This window comes from Mobula birostris, chromosome 7 (genome assembly GCF_030028105.1).
Source record: "Mobula birostris isolate sMobBir1 chromosome 7, sMobBir1.hap1, whole genome shotgun sequence".
NCBI classification, from domain to species: Eukaryota; Metazoa; Chordata; class Chondrichthyes; order Myliobatiformes; family Myliobatidae; genus Mobula; species Mobula birostris.
The window spans coordinates 122175293-122196755 of record NC_092376.1 but is presented as its reverse complement, the minus strand read 5'-3'; the positions used below and the strand labels follow the sequence as shown (position 1 = coordinate 122196755).

The following is a 21463-nucleotide window of genomic DNA, read 5'->3' as shown; positions in this document are numbered from 1 at the left end:
CGTAAGCAGCAGCAAAGCCATGATCCCCCCACCCCCCACCAGCAAAAAAAAAAGTATTGGCAACCCCCACCGAGCACTTGAGCATGCAGCAAAGCATCAATAAGGAGATACCACAGGTGTTCTCTCTCCCTAATAAGCGAAAAAGAAGTGTCCCCGTTTCACAGCGAGAGGGAAGGCATAATAAACAACTCGCTGATTTACAATTTTAAAAGTCTGTTGTGTTGCTTTTTCCAAGCTCTGTGCCCAAAGAACTCAGGTCTCTGGACACACAACCGGCAGCCACCTTGCTGCTTTCAATCTTCCATGTATTCCCACGACACACCTCAAGCGCTGACCTGCAGTCTGCCCACCTCCAGGGCCACAAGATCCAGAAACCCTGAAGGTGTACCAGTCTTCTAGGCCGCATCCTTGGTATATTGAATAGCGGCCAGTCGTGAGACCCCACGAGCGGGTCCCATTCCCGCAAAGAACCGAAGTTAGCGTGTAACTCCAGGTCAGGGTCTTCAGAAGAAGTGGGATATGTTTGGCCCATGTCCCTCTGAATATTTACTATTCATTTATTTTCCAAAGTGCTTAATAACAAATGATTAGCAGTATCATCATGACAGCATCTCCTGTATTCTTCTCGAAACTTTTGATGCCCTTACTAATTAAGAACCTAACAACCTCTGGGAATACTTAAAGCAATGACATATCCTCCATAGACAATAGGTGCAGGAGTAGGCCATTCAGCCCCTCGAGCCAGCACCGCCATTCACTGTGATCATGGCTGATCATCCACAGTCAGTACCCTTTTTCTCATAGCCGTTTATGAATTCCACAGATTCACCACCCTGGGCTAAAGTAATTCCTCCATCTCCATTCTAAAGGAACATCCTTCTACTCTGAGGTTGTGCTCGCTGGTCATTTGCTGTCCCAGAAATGGAAACATCCTTGCCACATTCACTATATTTCAATATTCAGTAGGTTTCAATAAGATTCTTCTCTTCCCTCCTCCTGCGCCTCCCCCCCCAACCATGCCCTTATGCTTCTAAACTCCGTCGAGTACAGGCCCAGAACTATCAAACGCTCCCCGTATGTTAACTCTTTCATACCTGGAATCATTCTAGTAAACCACCTTTAGACCCTCTTCAATTGCAGTATATCATTTCCTAGATATGGGGCCCAATGGTGACTAACGGCTTATAAAGCCTCGGCGTTGCAACTGTGCTTTTAGATTTGAATCCTCTTGAAATTAATGCTAACATTGCACTTACCATCCTTGCTACTGACTTAACTTGTTTAATTTAGATTACCATTAGGAAATCCTGCACCAGCACTCCCAATTCCCTTTGCGCCTCTGATTTCTGAATTTGCCCCCCCCCCTTTAGGAAAACACACTACACTTCTATTCCTTCTACCAAAGTGCATGACCATATGCTTCCCTACACAGTAATCACTTGTTACTGACAGCCAACCAGAAAAGGCATCCTTTATTCCCACCTTTTGCCTTCAGCAAGTCAGCCAATCTTCTCTTCATGCTAGTATCTTTTCTGTAATAACACAGGCTCTTATCTTGTTTAGCAGCCTTGAGTGTCGCACCTTGTCAAAGGCCTTCTGAAATTCCAAGAAAGCGACATCTACTGACTCTCCTTTGTCGATTCTTCCTGTTATTTCCTCAAAGAATTCCACAAGATTTGTAAGGCAGGATCTTCTCTTAAGGGAACCATGCTGACTTCAGCCTATTTTATTGGAGTCACACAAGTACCCCAGAAACCTCATATTTAATAATGGACTCTTATCTTGCTAACCACTGAAGTCAGGCTAACTGGCCTTTAATTTCCTATCTTAGAGTGGAGTGATATTTGCAATTTTCCAGTCCTCTGGAACCATTGCAGAATCTAATGATTCTCTTCAGCTCTTCAGCTGACTCATTCCAAAACCTGTGGTGTAGTCCATCTGGTAGGGGTGACTTATCTACATTCATACCTTTGTTTCAAAACCATCTCTATTGTACTAGTGGCTGCACTCCTGTTTCTCGAATTTTCTAACATGTTGCTGGTGTTTTCCTCAGTGAAGACTGATGTAAAATACCTATTAAGTTTGTCTGCCATTTCCTTGCTCCCCATCACTACCTCTCTAGCATCATTTTCCAGTGGTCCGATGTCCAGTCTTGCCTCTATTTAACTTTAAAAAAATTTTTAAATCATTGTGTATCATGTTATCTGGCTAATATTTCATTTTTTCTCTCATTGCTTTTTAGTTGCCTTCTGTTGATTTCTTTTTTCAAAGCTTTCCAATCCTCTAGCTTCCTGTTAATTCTTGCTATATTATATTCCCTCTGTTTTGTTTTCTTTCTCCCATTGTCATTTGTACCCTACAGGCTGGCTATGGTTTGGAGGCGTGTATATAATTCCCATCAAGGTCTTCTTAGCCTTGCAATTTCTTAACTCTATCCACAAAGATTCTACATCTTCTGATCCTATGTCAATTCTTTCTGAGGGTTTATTTCATTTTTGTCAACAAAGTCACCCCCTTTGCCCACCTACCTGTCCTTTTAATACACAAAATAATCTGCAGATGCTGGGATCAAAGCAACACTCACAACACACTGGAGGAATTCAGCAGGTCGGGCAGCATCAGTGGAAATGATGAGTCGACGTTTCAGGCCGGAACCCTTCGTCAGGACTGTAGAGGGAAGGGGCAGAGGCCCTATAAAGAAGGTGGGAGGAGGGTGGGAAGGAGAAGGCTGGTAGGTTCCAGGTGAAAAACCAGTAAGGGGAAAGACAAAGGGGTGGGGGAGGGGAAGCAGGGAGGTGATAGGCAGGAAAGGTGAAGAAGGATAGAGGAAGGGAGGGGGAGGGAACTACCAGAAGTTGGAGACTTCTATGTTCATACCAAGGGGTTGGAGACTACCTAGACAGTATATGAGGTGTTGCTTCTCCAACCTGAGTTTAGCCTCATCATGGCAGTAGAGGAGGCCATGTGTGGACATATCTGAATGGGAATGGGAAGCAGAGTTGAAGTGGGTGGCTACCGGGAGGTCCTGTCTGTTGTGGACGGAGCAGAAGTGCTCGACGAAGCGGTCCCCCAATCTGTGTCAGGTTTCATCGATGTAGAGGAGGCCGCACCGGGAGCACAGAATGCAATAAATGACCCCAACAGACTCTCAAGTGAAGTGTTGACTCGCCTGGAAGGACTGCTTGGGGCCCTGAATGGTGGCAAGAGAGGCGGTGTAGGGACAGGTGTAGCGCTTACTCTTACAAGGATAAGTGCTGGGTGGGAGATCCGTGGGGAGGGACGTGTGGATAATGGAGTCGTGGAGGGACCAATCCCTGCGGAAAGCGGAGAGGAGTGGAGAGGGAAAGATGTGTTTAGTGGTGGGGTCCTGTTGAAACAACGTAGCCTTAAAATGTTAAGCTCCTAGCTGTGCTTTGTTGAACCATAACTCTGTGATACTATATGTCATACCTGCCAAGTTCTAACTGTGCTACAAGATAATCTGCCTTATTTCATATACTGTGTTTATCAAAATATGACACTTTCAGTCCTGTATTCACCACCCTTTTCAATTTTGTCTCCTTGTTGCTGGAAGTTAAATTTTTATCCATTGCTAAACTTCTGTGTTGTTTTTCATTCTGGAGACTTCAGTAACCTCTCCTGCTCTCTCCTTCCCTTACTATATCCACTTTTTTCCCAGCCGTTCAACACAGCACACCACCCCCCCCCCACCCCCAGCTATTCAGTTAAAAGCCTTATCCATAGCCCTAGTTATGTGATTTGCTAGGATCCTGGTCCCAGCACAGTTCAGTTGGGGCTGCTCCTCATGACTAGTCAACGTTCCACAAATTCAAACCCACATTTAGTTCTGTAATTTTATTAACCTTGTGCCAATTTGCATATGCCTCAGGTAACAATCTAAAGATTATTATCCTTCAGTTTCTGTGTTTAATTTGGTCCCTTACTGCTCAATTTCCCTCAGCAAAACTTCTTTCCTTGTTCTTCCTATGTTATTGGTACCCATATAGACCACAACAACTGGATCTTTCTTCTTCCACTCCAAAGTTCTCTGCAGATGAGATGTCCTGAACCTGGGCACCTGGCAAACACGGCCCTTGAGACTCTGAATCCTTGCAAAAGAGGATTGTCTATTCCCCTGACTATACTATTCCAAATTATGACTAATTTTTTTCTTCTCCCCTCTCTCTGAAATGGCTCCCTGGGCCAGTGTCATAGATTTGTTGCTCATCATTCCTACAGCCTTCACTCTCATCCTCTGAGCAACAGTGTCAGATCTGTTGGGCAAGTTCAAAGGCTGCTCCTTCTCCAGCACTAGTTCTTGGATCCCCCTACCTGCCTCACTCGTAGTTATGTCTTCTTGTCCCAGGCGCAAATTATCGTCATAAGACATGCTGTCTAATCCAGGCCACATCCTGGTAAATCTGCTCTGCACCTTCCCTAAAGTTTCAACATCCTTACTATAATGAGGCAACCAGAACTGAAGACAATACTTCAAGTTTTATAGATCTGCAATATTACCTTGTGACTCTTGTAGTCAGTGGACCTGAACCAAGATTCCAGGATGTTCTTCCACACTACAAGAATACTGCTTTCAATCCCACGTTCAAATTTGACCTTCAAAAGTAAATCACTTCACACTTTTCTGGGTTGAACTTCATCTGCCCTTTTTACAACCCAACTCTGCATCCTATCATTGTCCTGTTGTTAACCTACAGCAACCATCTACACTATAGACAACTCCTCCAACCACTGTCATCTGGAAACTTACTAGCCTGCCCTTCCAGTTCCTCATCCAAAACATTTATAAAATCACAAAAAGCATGGGTCGTAGAACAGATCCCTGTGGAATACCACTACTTACCGTACTCCCAAGTAGAGTACACTCCATCTACTATGACCCTCGGCCTTCTGTGGGCAAGCTAATTCTGAAATCACACTGCCTTGGCTCCCATGCCTACTGGCTTTCTGAGTAAGCCTACCATGTGGAACATTGTCATACATGTGTCTTACTAAAATCCATATGTGACATCAGATTAATGTCAACTCTGGTAGAGTTTGCAGGCCATTACTTCCTACAAAGCAAAACCCAACATCATGAATGTCAGTGGTGCATCACTGCTCAACGCCTTTTATGCTCACTTTGAAATTTGAAAGGGAGAATAAAACAATTTGAAGGCAGAACGCAGGATTAATGGCAGGATTCTTAACAGAGTGAACCCTCACAAGGTGGCAGGGCCCGAAGGAGTAGCCGGTAAGACTCTGAAGACCTGTGCTAATCAACTGGCATGGGTTTTCAAAGACGTCTTCAATCTCTCATTGCTATAGTCAGAAGTTTCCACCTGCTTCAAAAGGGCAACAATTATACCAGTGCCCAAGAAGAGCAGCGTGAGCTGCCTTAATGACTGTTGTCCAGTAGCACTCATCTACGGTGATGAAATGCTTTGAGAGGATGGTCAGGGCTAGAATCAACACCAGTCTCAGGACGGTCCTGGACCCACTGCAATTTACCTACTGCCACAATAGTTCTACAGCAGATGTGGTCTCAAAGGTTCTCCACCCAGCTTTGGATCACCTGGACAATGCCAATAACTATTTCAAGGTGCTGTTTATTGACTATAACTCAGCATTTAACACGATCATTCTTATGGTTCTGACTGGAAAGCTACAGAACCTAGGCCTCTGTACCTCCCTCTGTAACTGGATCCACGACTTCCTAACTGGAAGACGACAATCTGGATTGGAAATAACATTTCCACCTCGCTGACAGTCAACACAACCGCACCACAGCAGTGTGTGCTTAGCCCACTCCTCTACTGTCTCTATATGCGAGACTCTGTGGCTAGACAGCTCAAATGCCATCTGTAAATTTGATGATACAATCATTGTTGGCAGAATGTCAGATGGTGACGAAAGGAGTTACAGGAGCGAGATACCTGCTAGTTAGGTAGTGTCACAGCAACAACTTTGCGCTCAATGTCAGTAAGACCAAAGAGTTGATTGTGGACTTCAGAAAGGATAAGATGAGAGAACACAAACCAATCCTCAGAGGGATCGGAAGTGGAGAGAGTGAGCAATTTCAAGCTCCTTCATGTCAATATCTCTGAGTTCCTAACCTTGACGCAACATATTGATGCAGTTATTATGAAAACAAGACAATGACTACATTTCATTTGGAGTTTCAAGAAATTTGGTTTAACTAAAACACTCAAGCTTCTACAAATGTACCATGGAGAGCATTCTGACTGGTTGTATCACCAGCTGGTAAGAGGAGGGGCCACTGCACAAGATCAAAGTAAGTTGCAGAAACTTGTAAAATTAGTCAGCTCCATTATGGGTACTGGCTTCTGTAGTATCAAGGAGCAGTGCCTTAATAATGGATGCTGCCTTCCTAAGGACTCCCACCACCCAGGACATGCAGTATTCTCATTGTTACCTTCTGGAAGGAGCTACAGTAGCCTGAAGGCGCACACTGAGTGATTCAGAAACAGCTTCTTTCCCTCTGCTATCCAATTTCTAAATGGACATTAAGCCCATGAACACTACCTCACTACATTTAAAAAAAAAATTTTTGCACTACTTTAACTTAGTTATTTAATAGACATATACTTGCTATAATTCAGTTTTTTCTCTATTTATTTATCATGTATTTCATTGTACTGCTGCTGAAAAATTAATGAATTTCACAGCATGTGTCAGTGATATTAAGCCTGATTCTGATCCTGATCCACTGCTCTGCCTTCATCAATGTTTTGGCACTTCCTCAAAGAATTCAATCAAGCTCATGAGGCATGACTGCCCCGCACAAAGCCATGTTGACTAACCCTAATCAGACTTTGCTTATTCAGATGCTCGTACATCTTGTCTCTAAAAATCCTCTCTGTTAGTTTGCCCACCACTGGCATTAGACTTAATGGTCCATAATCCCCAGAGTTATCTCTTCGTACCTTTCTTGAATAAAGAAATAAAACTTACCACCCTCCTATTCTCTGGCACTACTCTGTTGGCCAGTGAGTATGCAAAGATAAACACTGAAGGCACACACATAAAAGTTGCTGGTGAACGCAGCAGGCCAGGCAGCATCTCTAGGAAGAGGTGCAGTTGACGTTTCAGGCCGAGACCCTTTGTCAGGACTGAAGGCACATCAATTCTCTCCTCAGTTTCCATCTTAACCTGGGGTGTATCCTGTTTGGCACTGGAAACTTGCCCGTTTTCAAATGTTCTAGCATGTCCTTTTCTTAATGTTGACATGTCCATCATATCGGCCTGTTCTACACTGGCCTTGCATTCAACAAGGTTACTCTTGCTGTTTAATACTGACGGAAAGTATTCATTAAGAAGGTCCGTCTCCTCAAGTATGTTTCCTCTTTTTATCCCTGATTGGCCCTACCCTCACTCTCATCATCTTCCTGCTTTTCAGGTATGTGTAGAGCATCTTTGGATTTTCCTTAATCCTACTTGCCAAGGCAATGACCCCTTCTAGCTCTTCTAATTCCATTCTTAATCTGGCTACCTTCAATTCTCAAGAGCCCTGTCTGATCCTTGCTTCCTAAACCTTAAGTGTGCTTCTTTTCATACTCTTGACTAAATGTTGCAGATATTTTGTTAACCATGGTTCCTTTAACCTACCATCCTTTTCCTGCATCATTAGGACAAGCCTATCTGGAACCCCATGCAAGTGTTTCTTAACAACCACCACAATTCACTTGTGCATTTTTATGAGTATATATATTTCCATGAGTACATATGTTCTCAATTTGCACTCCCAAGTTCCTGCCTGCTAGCATCATAATTTGCCTTCCTCTTCATTAAATATTTTCTCATACTGTCTGCTCCTAATCCTCTCCAAGGCTATGGTAAAGATTAGGGAGCTCTGGTTGCTGTTTTAGAGTTTATTTTATGTATATATTCTCTGTCATGCTGCAAAACGTTGAGCTGCTAAACTGTGTTTCATTGCTCCACAACAATGACAATAAAGATATTCTTCTTCTGTTTCAGAGATGCCAAGAGATTTGTCACATGATCAGTTCATTGATTAGTATTAGATCCAGTATGGCCTCTCCACTAATTGGTCTGTCTACATACTGTATCAGGAATCCTTCCTGGACCAACATAACAAATTCCACCCCATCTAAATGTTTTGCTTGGAAGAAGTGCCAATCAATATTAGGGAAGTTAAAGTTACCTATGACAAAAAAAAAGGCAGTTATCTTTGCTTTATCTTTCCAGAATCTGCTTCCCAATCTGAACTTCAGTTTGTCTGCTGCTATTGTGGAGCTTATTGAATACCAATAGATTGCTTCTTACTTCCACCCACACTGACTCAATACGTAATCCCTCCAGTATTTAATGGGCATGACTGCTTCCTGAAAGAATGTCCAGGTATCTCTTTCCCCCTCCCTGATGCATGCAGTGTTTGAAGCTCAGATTCCAGGTGGATCAGCTTTGAGCCAGAGTTGTGTGAACACCCAATACTTGCTGCAGATATGGTCCACCTGCTCCCATATTATACAACTGCATTACTTGATCCTGCATCCTTACTTTATTTAATTAGTTGTAATTTGGTAACCTTTCAGTTAACTACCATATTTTTAAAAAAAACAAAAAAAAAACACCTTACTGGTGCCTACCTGCAGCTCACCACTGGCTGCTTGCCAAAGCCTCTCGAGTCAAACTTCAGACTCCTACACTGGCCCATTTACACAATGGCTGATTCAAAATAACTTCTGGGACCTTGGCTACTGCCTCTTCTTACTGAAGTATCTTGAGCCAAAACTTCAGTTTTCTCCCTAACTCTGTCCCAATCTGCTTAATGGCCACACTGCTAAAACCTCACTTTTTTTTGTTGGTCCAAATGAAATTCACATAGAATAAGACTTGCTCTTTTCAATGGTTCCTGCTCTTGCACAGATATCCCTCCCTAAAGAAGAGGATTCTCCTGACAGTTGTGTGCAAGGAATTATACACCTACACCAAGATATCAGCTAGCATTATCATTCCTTCAGAAATGGATGCAATGATGAAAGAGATCCTGGGGTATCTAATAGCATTTTAAAATGAGGAAGATTGGGCCTTTTCGCTTTTTGATCCCACTTCATTTATCAAGATCATGGCTGATCATCAGCCTCAATGTCATCTACTACACTATTCCCATATCCCTTAATTGCATAGGTTATTAAAATCTTGTTACCATAGTGACTGAAGAGAACAAGTGAAGGCATGGTATCATATTCAGTGGATTACGTGGGCAGAAATGTCCAGCTAAAATGGAATAGACGTGCATTTATGCAATCTTAAGCTGCCTCTTAAAATTTGGAGTCAATGAGAATGGTCTGAGAATTGGAACAGTTGTGCCTATGTTGAATGCTAACTTTCCGCTGCTTCACTTAGTTTGGACATCACATTGAGTTCCTTATTACACTTAATGGAATTTCTGGCTTGGGTGTGAAGAGCTAGAGGGCACTTAAATTAATATTGAGCAGAACTTGGCTTTGAAGCCTTTCTTGTCTATTGATTTATAACTATAATGTATCTTTAGCAACAAGGTTTGTGCTGTAACAGAATTGTGACATGACCATGTGTTTTCTGCACCCTTTCCTCCAGTGAGGAGATTGATGTACAAATTGAAAGAAGATCTAGCCATCACTTTTGGGACTATCTGATTCCTGGTTGGCAGGCATTTCACTCTTCATCACAGATCAAGTCACTAGTGGCAATTTTTGATAATGGTGATTCTGATGAAGGGCTATCATTCTGTTGCACTTGAACTATTCTACTGACTGCTCCATATGGAAGTAATGATGCAGCAGATGACTTGTCACACTTGCCTTCACAAAGAGCCAATGTCTCTTCAGTTGCAAGTTACTGATTGCTGGGGGCCCCCATAAAATGTTCCTTCAAGCCAGATATCCCTATTGGGGTGGGATTAGTAATGCAAATGAACGCATCAGGTTCTTCTAGATCAGCAGTCCCCAACCACCGGGCCGCAAAGCATGTGCTACCGGGCCGTGAGGAAACGATATGATTTGGTGATATGAGTCAGCTACACCTTTCCTCATTCCCTGTCACCCCCACTGTTGAGCCATTACGCATGCAAGGTCATTACCCGCGCGTCATCCATGTCAGCGCGGGAAGGAGATTAGCTCCTCGAGCTTGCAGATGACGGCGGGCTGAAAAGTATGTTTGACATAACGTCTCTGCGGCATTCTGGATCATAGTCAAGGCTCAATATCCTGAAATAGCCACGAAAGCACTGAAAATGTTCCTTTCATTTCCAACATATCTCCGCAATGAATGCAACGAAAACTAAATTGCGGAATAGACTGGACCTAAGGAACCCCGTTCGAGTATCGCTGTCTCCCATCACCCCTCGATAGGACCGTCTTGTTGCAGGGAAACAAGCCCAGGGCTCCCACTGATTCAGCGATATTGGTGTGTTGCAATGATTTTATATGTTCATACGGGGAAAATATGTGCTGTATGTTTAATATCCAAACGTTACTTAAAATGTTATGATGCTATTGACTTATAAGTGACTTTTATAACCATATAACAATTACAGCATGGAAACGGGATCTTGGCTGAACGCTACTCTCACCTAGTCCCACCAACCTGCCCTCAGCCCATAACCCTCCATTCCTTTCTTGTCCATATACCTATCCAATTTTTCTTTAAATGATAATATCGAACCTGCCTCTACCACTTCTACTGGAAGTTCGTTCAACACTTACTTCAAGCTCCCCTAATAATTGACTTATCACTATATTCATGCGAGGAAAATATGCGCTTTGTGTTTAATATTAAATTCGTTAGATAAACCCTTTTAGAAATGAAATTGAGTGTATTAGCTACTTATCACCTATATTCCAGTTGTGATTAACCTCCCCCCCCGAACAGAATTGCCAAAAATGATTTGTAGGAAAAAATCAGTACGTACACACATACGCAAGGCATGCATGCGCACACAGGTGCCCGCACAAGGCTTTATGGTCATTGTAGTCTTTCTCTGGGTAAAGACAACGTATTTGACTGCTACTCCTGTCCGTTAGCAAATCTGTCCACCCCTCCCCTCCCCCGGGTCGGCAGGTCTGCAATGCAAAAAAGGTTGGGGACCCCTGTTCTGGATGAGCAGGTTAGTATGAGATGCCAATAAACCAGTTGCCTAACTAGAGCCATGGAAGGTATTGGAAAGTGAAGAATGGCCTTGTTCTGCAGATGGAATCTTTCATATGAAGTGGCTGGAGGCTTTGTAAATTAACTTGGGACTATCTGAAGTTCTGTGTAATGTCAGGACTGCAAGCCACAGCTGGCCTGATTCAGACATGATAATGTCCAACTAATCCTTTCAGAAGGTGCACATTTTGCAGCTGGAAATGGAGTATTTTATCCTGGTTGATCATTTGAAGTGATAAGTATTTTTTTTTTGGATTTGCTTTTTATATCTTGGGAAACTGGCTTATGTTGTTTTGCAATTCAGTCTGTATGGTGAATTAAATGGTGAAGAGACCATCATTGGACAAGAAGTTCAAGTGATCCACAAATCATCAGCTTGCATTGCTTCTGGTAATATGCAAGACCAGATTGTTTCACCATAAGCTATTCTCTAGCTGAGTTGCCAAACACAGCTGAACTTGGCATTTCAACTTAGAATTACAGTTGATTGGAAGTAATAGGCATTGAGGGAATCCATGCCATGAAGAATTTTCAAGATAGAATTGTGGAAGCACTCAGTCAGGAACTGTATTGGCAAAGATGGAAAACAGTTGAAAAGTTCACAACTATCAGTTGGTGCATGCTGTTGAAGGTACCATTCAAGAACTAAGTGGGGGATGACCATGGGTTTAATTTATAAGTATATAAATTAATAGAATAAAACATAAATGGAGAAATATCATGAGCACATACTGCAATTGTCATAGGTTATTGTAATGGTTGGGTGAATCAAAGGTACTGTTGAAAATAAAGTGAAATGGAACCTAACTAGAAATGAGATTTTGAGTTTAGCCATGTGTAATTGGTAAGATTATTAAAATATATGCTAAGTATTTCCTGCCCTTTACCACCCACTCCATATAGTAGTGTTCACAATACACAATAGAGACAAAATTTAAAGTTTAAGGGTGAACACATGTGTAAATTGATGCCCCTGACTTAAATATGGGCATTTACAATGGTATGAATGCAGTTGTTTGGAGTGGACCAAATACACTCGAGTATTGGTGATTGAATTGGCACTGGCAGATATTTAAACAATGAAATTAAAGTGCTGATTGAAATTTATCCCAAGAGGAAAATGAACCATCCATGGTCAACCAAGGAGGTAAAGGAATATATTACTAACTAGCAAGGCCTAATAATAAACCAGAGAATTTTATAACCAGCAGTAAAAAAGATAAAATTGTTAATATGGAGGGAGAGAATTGCCATGTAATATCAAAATCAGTTGTATGAGATCCTTAAAGGAGAAGATTGGAGAATTGATGATGGGATAGAAGGATAAGTTAAATCAAAACTTTGCATTGGCTTCCATTGTAGAGGACAGTATAAATTTTCCAAAGTTATCTGCAGTACTAATGTCAAATAGCATGTAAGAACTTGTAACAATCACCATCATGAGGGACAAGGTATTTTGGTGGTGGTGGGTTGGGGGTGGGTGGGGGAGAAGGAGAAAACTAAGGCAGGCAGTTGGCAAGTCCCAAAAGCCTATACTAGTGTTTTAAGGAAGCAGCTGCATGTACTTGGAGCCATTGGTTGAAGCTTGTCAAATTCAGAGTTCTAGGAAGTTGTCAGGAATGTCTAGTCATTGAGAAACTTGATGCTATCAAGTCAATGAAATTTTATGAAAGATCATGTTTCACAAATTAGCTTGATTTCTATAAGAATATAAAAAAGCTGAGTTGTTAGATAAATTTGTGAATGTTGCACATTTAACAATGTGTGACCCAAGGCTGATGAGCAAAATAAGAGTAAGTTGGTTATCACTTAATTAGGGACCTCTATGCATGATAAAAAAAAAATTACCTTTTATTGCAAAAGTTGTACAGGGTACAGAAATGGGTGCACCTAGAATACTGTGCACAGTTTTAAACACAAAATACTCTGCAGATGCTGGGGTCAAAGCAGCACTCACAACACGCTGGAGGAACTCAGCAGGTCAGGCAGCATCCGTGGAAACAATTGGTCAATGTTTCGGGCCGGACCCCTTCGTCAGGACCGAAGAGGGAAGGGGCAGAGGCCCTATAAAGAAGGTGGGGGGAGGGTGGGAAGGAGAAGGCTGGTAGGTTTCAGGTGAAAAACCAGTAAGGGGAAAGATAAAGGGGTGGGGGAGGGGAAGCAGGGAGGTGATGGGCAGGAAAGGTGAAGAAGGAATAGGGGAAAACACAATGGGTAGTAGAAGGAGGCGGAACCATGAGGGAGGTGATGGGCAGCTGGGGGAGGGGGAGGGAATTACCGGAAGTTGGAACCTCATATACCGTCTAGGTACTCTCCAGCCCCTTGGTATGAACATAGAATTCTCCAACTTCTGGTAATTCCCTCCCCCTCCCTTCCCCCATTCTTATTTCACTCTGCCCCCTCCCCCAGCTGTCTATCACCTCCCTCATGGTTCCGCCTCCTTCTACTACCCATTGTGTTTTTCCTTATTCCTTCTTCACCTTTACTGCCTATCACCTCCCTGCTTCCCCTCCCCCACCCCTTTATCTTTCCCCTTACTGGTTTTTCACTTGGAACCTACCAGCCTTCTCCTTCCCACCCTCCCCCCATCTTCTTTATAGGGCTCCGGCCCCTTCCCTCTTCAGTCCTGACGAAGGGTTCCGGCCCGAAACGTTGACTGATTGTTTCCACGGATGCTGCCTGACCTGCTGAGTTCCTCCAGCATGTTGTGAGCTGTACACAGTTTTGATCCTCTTCTTTAAGAAAAGGTACACTGGCATTGAAGGCAGGCCAAACACAGATTAACCAGGATAATTCCAGGGATGAGAGAGCTACCTAATGCCACTGGCCAAAGGATTTAACCTGTATTCTTTTGAAGTTAGAAAAAAATGAGAGATCTTAATGAAACATAATATCCAGAGGAGGCTTGACAGGACGGATGTTGAAATTTTTCCACTGATGGGAAGGTCTCAAATAAGGGGATATAGTTGCAAGATAGGAGTCTATCATTTAGAACTGAGCTGCATATGGATTTGCAGAGGTTGGTGAATCCTTAGAATTGGAGGTCAGATCATTGTAGGTTCTTGAAGTAGCAGATTAATTTTTATTTAAAAGATCAGGAAATTGAACATTTTGAGAACTGGCACAGAAGAAAAATCTGCCTTGGACAGATCGGGCATGCCGTCATTGAATGGTATATTATGCTTGGGGGTGGGAGGCAGCAAGTGACGTACTTCTATTTATGTGAGCAAGAGGGGAAATTAAATATCCTAGATAATACTGTTTCAAGAAAACAAGTACAGAAATTGCATAGCAATTCTGAAGGCATAATTACTTAAAGATTGAATTTCAGTAAGCGCAATCATGAATTGACATAGTTGTTCCATGGTATTAGCTTGCAACTGCACAGAAAAATATCAAAGGTGTTTAGTTAGGCTCAACAAAAGTAAATCCCTTGTTCTGCTGCAGATACAAATTGGAGGAAGCAGTGGTTCTGTCTTTTGTGTCTATACTTGCTGGAAATGTAATAACTTAGGGCACTCTCACTTGGCTCTTCATGTTCATGTCTATGACCTTGTATGTACCCCTCTTTTAAGTACTCATTCAGATACAATTATCAACAGGACTCTGTTACATTTAGTTTTAATGACGCTAAGACTGCAACCAGCCTGCTTTGGCCTTGTTGCCAGAGAGAAGGATGAAGTTGGTTGTAAGTAAACAGTTCTGGTGAGAGTCTTTGTACTGTTGCGTTGGACAAGCTTTCTTCTGATCCTCTCGCTAATTCAATAGTGCAAAAAGAAAATATAACTGATCACCCAGTGTGTTGCTATCATGACATGTATTCAATGAACTTGGAGACCACGCTCACTAATTTTGGATGTGCCAAGAATATGAAAACACTCCCAATAGATTTCTCGGGCTTTTGGTTGAGCAATCTCCCATAAAATATTATCTTTCAGCAAAAGTTCAATTTTTCGGTCATACCGGCTGACTGAGACACATGCAAGATGTAGTAGTACAGTGTAAAGTTGGAGTAAGTGGCGTTTACTTGCTTGTTTCCTCAGAGTGCTGCAGTTTCCTTCTACATCCCAAAGAATTGCAGTTTATTGATCATTGTAAATGGTTACGACTTGTGGAATCTTGAGAAAGGTTGGGGGAGGGGGAATGACAATGTAAGAGGAACAAAAAATTGAGGATTAATGTAGGATTAGTGTAAATTAATGGTTGATCAGCAAGGACTCTGGGACGAAAGACCTGTTACCTCACTACATCTGACTCCAGTAGAATTGGTTTATTTAGATGACCATCAAATACAAAAAATTTAATTGTTTCTTTGGAATGTGGGAGGAAACTGGAGCGCCCAAGGGAGAACGTACAAACTTACAAACAGTAGTGGGAATTGAACCCAGATCAGTGATTGCTGGTGCTGTAAAGCGATTGTGCTAACCACTACATTACCATATTGCTCAGTTTATCACTTTCAATATTTAACATTCTTCCTCACATTAATATCTATTCCCTCTCTTACTAACTGCTTTGTACATTATCATCCCATTTATTGATTGTAGATAATCCAAGCTTCTCAATTTGTTCCTTAAATAGGGTAGATCACTGGAAATCAGTGAGTGAAAGATGTGACTGCAAGTCTCCCCAGTAGGGTAATGTTGAGGGGTAATTTTGTAGAAGCTGAGTTTACTGGTTGTGATGAATCAGTGAACAACTTCAAAAATTAAACGTCAAAAAGGGAAGTAAAGTGTTAGTAAGAAAATTGACACACTGATTACAGATTTAATGTAATGTCAGTCACAGTTGCATATTGGCCATATTCAGAGATGAAAATGTTTGTACAGAAATTTTAGTGAACGAGTTGAGATATTTTAAATTGAAACCAACAGTCCCAATGTAAATGTATAATCATTTAAAACAACACAGCTGTTCATATGCTTCAGGTTCTTTTAACGATATAGGTTAGCTTAGGAATCATAATTTTAGCCTTCTCTGTGACACAAGTGATGACAGCTACACCAGAATTAGTCCTTGTAGACTAAGATGCTGAAAGACTTGAGTAACTTAAGTAAATATAATGAATTGCACAAATCTGCAAGTTAACAAAATTGCAATCATTAAGACCTTGAATATAGATATAACATAGCAATTGCATGAAAAGGGTAATTTTTTTTAGACTTTGTAGTTGCTTATAACTTTTGTACCTTTTGATAGGTCGTTTAAACTATGCGCATCCTGGATCAGACAGTCCTCTCCCTATTAATGGTGAGTATTTATGTTCAAGCTATATATCCTTTTACCAAAATTGGGTGCTTTATTTTTTTCGAAGAATTGCAGGCACAACTTGCACTGTATTACTGTGGTGCAGAACACCAGAAATTCAATGTATCCTTCCTCCCAGCAGTAGATGCTTTTGGTCTAGTGGGTTCTATTCTGAGGAAACCTGCAAATACAGTCCTTCATTTTCTGTAAGTGTTAATTTAGGATCTATTATCAATACCTTTTTAACCTTGTATGAACAAGTGATCTTGAATATATTTTTGTTTCATTACAAGTGATGAAAACTAGCTAACTACAGAGTGGACTAGTACCTCTACGTATTAAGTTGGGACCAAAGGATTTCATTATAATTCAAGGTCAATAATTAATCTTTAAATGCAGAATTTTTGCAGTCTTTATTGCATTGATCAGCAAGCAAATCAGAAGGGATGTTCATGTCATAATTAACTAATTATACCATAAATTCTAATAGATTTTTAGAACCTTCCTCATTCTTGATTTTCCGGTACTTAATCAAGAAATGAAATCAAAGCAACTTAAGAGTACTACGTTAATTTGTTGATTAAAACTATAAATTAATTATCACTAAGTACACAAGTTTTTTTGTAGTCTTTGTTAATATTATTTTATATTTAACTTTGTCAACCATCATTTATCCCAAAAATTCATTGTAGGTTAAAATAATTCATATTTCATTCTATTTATAGCAGTCTCAGTATTTCTGAATTGACTCGAGAACTTTATGAATCTGAAACTATTTCTGAAAGCTGTCTTTTTTTTCTCTGCCAATAGTGTAATGACATTTATTGCTACAGCAAATATCTTTGAGGGTTGTGTACAATACAAAAAGAGATTAGCAAAGCACTTTGTGAATGAGTTTTAATTTTCGTTGTAGTGGCATCTTTGAGTATGTTATACAGTGCCCATAGAAAGTATTCACCCTCCCTTGGAAGTTTTTGTTTTATTATTTTACAACATTGAATCACAGTGGATATAATTTGGCTTTTTTTTAAACACTGATCAACAGAAAAAGACTCTTGTGTCAAAGAGAAAACAGATCTCTACAGAGTGATCTACATTAATTACAAATATAAAACACAAAATAATTGATTGCTTAAGTATTCACCCCCTTCAAGTTGGTATTTAGTAGATGACCTTTGCCAATAATTACAGCCTTGAGTCTGCGTGGATAGATTTCTATCAGCTTTGCACATCTGGGCACTGCCATTCTTTCCCCATTCTTTATAAAACTACTCAAACACCTCTATCTGGAAGTTCCAACTGCTGGTGAGTCAGTATCCTGGCAAAAGCTACACCATGAAGTCAAAAGACTACTCCAAGCAACTCCACAAAAAGGTTATTGAAACGCACAAGTCAGGAAATAAAAATAAGAAATATTCCAAGTCACTGAATCTTCCTTGGAGTATAGTTCAGTAATCATCAAGAAATGGAAAGAATATGGCACAGCTATAAATCTGCATAGAGCAACCCATCCCCAAGAACTGAGTGACTGTACAAGAAGGGGACTACTGAAAGAGGCCACCAAAAGACCTATGACAACTCTGGAGGAGTTACAAGCTTCAGTGGCTGAGATGGGTGAGACTTCACATACAACAACTATTGCCCGGGTGCTTCACCAGTTGCAGTTTAATGCGAGAGTGGTAGAGTTGAAAACAACTCATGTGAAATCTTGGCTAGAGTTTGTCAGAAGGCATGTGGGAGTCTCTAAGGTTGGCTGGAAGAAAGTTCTATAGTCTGATGAAACTAAAATTGAGTTATTTGGCCATCAGACTAAGTGCTATGTTTAGCATAAGCCAAACACCCCACATCATCAAAACAAACGATCCCTACTGTGAAACGTGGTGGTGGCTACTTCATGCTGTGGGGGTGCTTCATAGGCTTGTGAGGGTAGAGGGTAGAATGAATACAGCAAAATTATAGGGAAATCCTGGAGGAAAACCTGATGCAACTGTAAGAGAACTGATTTCCAGCAAGACAATGACCCCAAGCATAAAGCTAAAGCTACACAGGAATGGCTTCAATGCAACAAAGTTAATGTCTTGGAGTGGCCAAGTCAGAGGCCAGACTTCAATCCAATTGAGAACTTGTGGATGGACTTGAAAAAGGTGGTTCTCTCGCGATCCCCATGCAATCTGACAGAGATTGAGTAGTTTTGTAAAGAACAATGGGGGGAAATTTGCAGCATCCAGATGTGCAAAGCTGATGGAGACCTATTCAGACAGACTCAAAGGTGCATTTACTAAATACTGACTTGAAGGGGGTGAATACTTAAGCAATCAATTACTTTGTGTTTTATAGTTGTAATTAATTTAGATGACTTTGTAGAGATCTGTTTTCACTTTGACATGAAAGAGTTTTTATGTTGATCAGTGTCAAAAAAGCCAAATTAAAACCACTGTGATTCAATGTTGTAAAACAGTAAAACATGAAAACTTGTGGCGGGGGAGGGGTGAATACTTTTTATAGGCACTGTACTTATACCTTATGTATAGTTAATGATAAATACCTTATTTGGGCTGTTCACATGGTATGTTAATAATCTGTATATTATTCAATCATAATATTTTGCTAATGTTTTTTGTAACTCCGAACATTGAAAATCTTGTGTTTAATTTGGCACTCAAATCTTCAAAGCTGGAGGATAACATGGACAGGGAAAAGTAAAAGCAATCAAGAATTTAGATAATGGTGAATAAAGCAAAATAGCATGTAAAGCTACTTAAAACAAAATCAGAAAAATAAAATAAATTTCTGCTAATTTGTTTAATGGTAATTGATTACAATGAAATGCAAACTCGCTGCATAACTGTTGCAAAGCTGGTGTAGGAATGGTGCAAACGTTTTCTCTGACAAATGTAATTCAGTTTACATTAATGACAAGTCTTCCTATTATTGCTAATTTATTGCAAAGTTTAAGCTAAGCAGTGGCCCTTTGTCAGATAAATAACTTCTGGCCTTTGTAGCATGATGGATCTTGAGGATTTGGTTCCATTCCTAGGTTTCTCAAATGTATTAGGGAAGTATTTCTTTTCTCAATTTGATTTTCTCCAATAATTTCTGCAACAAGATCTCAGAAAATATCTTGATAACCTAACTTAATTTTTTTATTTTAATTTTTAATGTTCTGCATTGAAGTAAGAGATTCATATTAATTCTTGCTTGTGGTCATCAGATATACATTTTGGCTTTTTTTTTGGCATGGTAGCTTAGTGGTTAACACAACGCTTTACAGTACAGGCAACCCAGGTTCATTTCCTGTCGCTGCCTATATGGAGTTTGTATATTCTCCTAATGACTGTGTGAGTTTCGACCTGGTGTTCCAGTTCCTTCTCACAGTTCAAAGATGTTCTGGTTGGTAGGTTAATTGCTCTTTATAAATTGTCCCATGATTAGGCCAGGACTAAGTTGAGGGATTGCTGAGTGGTCCAGCTCAAAGGGCCGAAAGAGCTTACTCTGTGTTGTATCTCAATAAATAAAATTAATTAAGCACAATAAACATTATCAAAAAAATTCTCTTATAATTTAGTTTGACAGCAGAACACTACCATTTTGTTCTTTATTTTTAATAATTTAATGTTACTTAACAAAAAGCTTATCCTAGTTGAGTTTGTCTTCAGACTTATTAGCTTCATGCTTCATAATGAAGTGATTTCTAACCACTGCACATCTAAACATAGTACTTCTCCGGAGTATTTTGGCATACCTAAATAATGGGATTAAACAACTCATCTATTGACTTATTCTGGAGAATTTTAGCCAATTTGTGAATTTGTCTGGAAAACTTAAACTTATGCATGTACCTACAATCAGATGTTAAAAAGATTGTATTAACTATTAGCTTCCTGGTTTTAACATTGGCTTCCAGTGTAAATTTGTTATCTGAAATATTAACTCTTGATTGGAAGCTGGGAATATAATTCATCATTTCCTGGTTAGTTTTCCAAGTATGAAGTTGAAATGTGGTTAAAATAGAAATTGCAAAAACTGACTCTACAGTTTGCTTCCAGCTGCTCAAATGTGGAACAATTTAGTTTTCAAAATGCATTTTAAATTCAGATTTGAACAGGCTTCTGTTTGACCTTGGAGGGGTGTGAGGGCAAAAAGAATGTAGAAAGAGAACGTGATAAGGCTTGAAATGGAAATGTACAGTATATAAATGTAGAAATGAAATAGCACCTTCCTTCTCTCCTACCCCTGAGCTTACATTTATTTAGTAAGATCATAGCTAATCTTATTTTAACCTTGACTCTACTTTCCTGTTTTTGACCCACTTATCTATATCTGCCTTAATGTTTTGACTCTGCTTCTCCTACTGTTTGAGGAAGTGCCTCAAAGACTGAAAACTGAGAAAATATTTTGTCTCATCAACTTGAATTGATGACCCCTTATTAAGTAGTGACAGACAGTTCAAGTGCTTGTCTAGACTCTACTTAAGCACCTGGTAGCAACCAAGCTTCAACCACTTGGGCAGTGCATTCTAGGTAGTTGCTGTCTCTGGGTGAAGAACAGTCCCTTTGTGCCTGCTGTAAGTCTTTTCCTTTAACTTAAATCTATATCCTCTAGTTTTATTTACCTCTGATCAGGGGGAGTTGGAGATCATCCTGTAGTCTATTCTATCCATAATCCTCCTCATAGCATTGTACTGTTCACTTTTTAACTTGTTGTAAATGCACCTTATATTTTGTTAATTTATTTGTGGTAATATTACTTTGTGTGTGAATTATATGAACTGTGTTGTGCATTTTGGTCTGATATGTGTACAGCTGAATGACAATAAACTGAATTTGAGCTTGAACTTAATCATGTCTCTTCTTGACCACCTGTGCTCTAAAGAAAATGGACCTAATTTTTCCTTCCATTTTTCCTTGCAACTAACCAGCTCCATTCCAGGCAACATCTTAATGAATCTCTTCAGCTAGTGCCATCACACCCTCCTTTTAGAGTATGCAGAGAATGGTGTGAAAGCAAAAAACATCCAGTGAGCAACAGATCTGTGGTAAAAATGCCT

At 40.4% G+C, this 21463-nt stretch overlaps 1 protein-coding gene across 2 annotated transcripts in view; it reads left to right on the top strand.

The window, feature by feature from the left end:
• Positions 1–21463, top strand: part of cpeb4b (cytoplasmic polyadenylation element binding protein 4b) — a 99101-nt gene that overhangs the window by 24899 nt on the left and 52739 nt on the right. Inside the window, exon 3 of one of the 2 annotated variants that reach the window (XM_072263695.1) lies at positions 16369–16419. The exons of the other annotated variant lie outside the window; for it this stretch is intronic. Coding sequence (XP_072119796.1) covers positions 16369–16419 — 51 coding nt within the window. The remainder of the gene's footprint in view (positions 1–16368; positions 16420–21463) is intronic. 2 annotated transcript variants of the gene reach the window in all.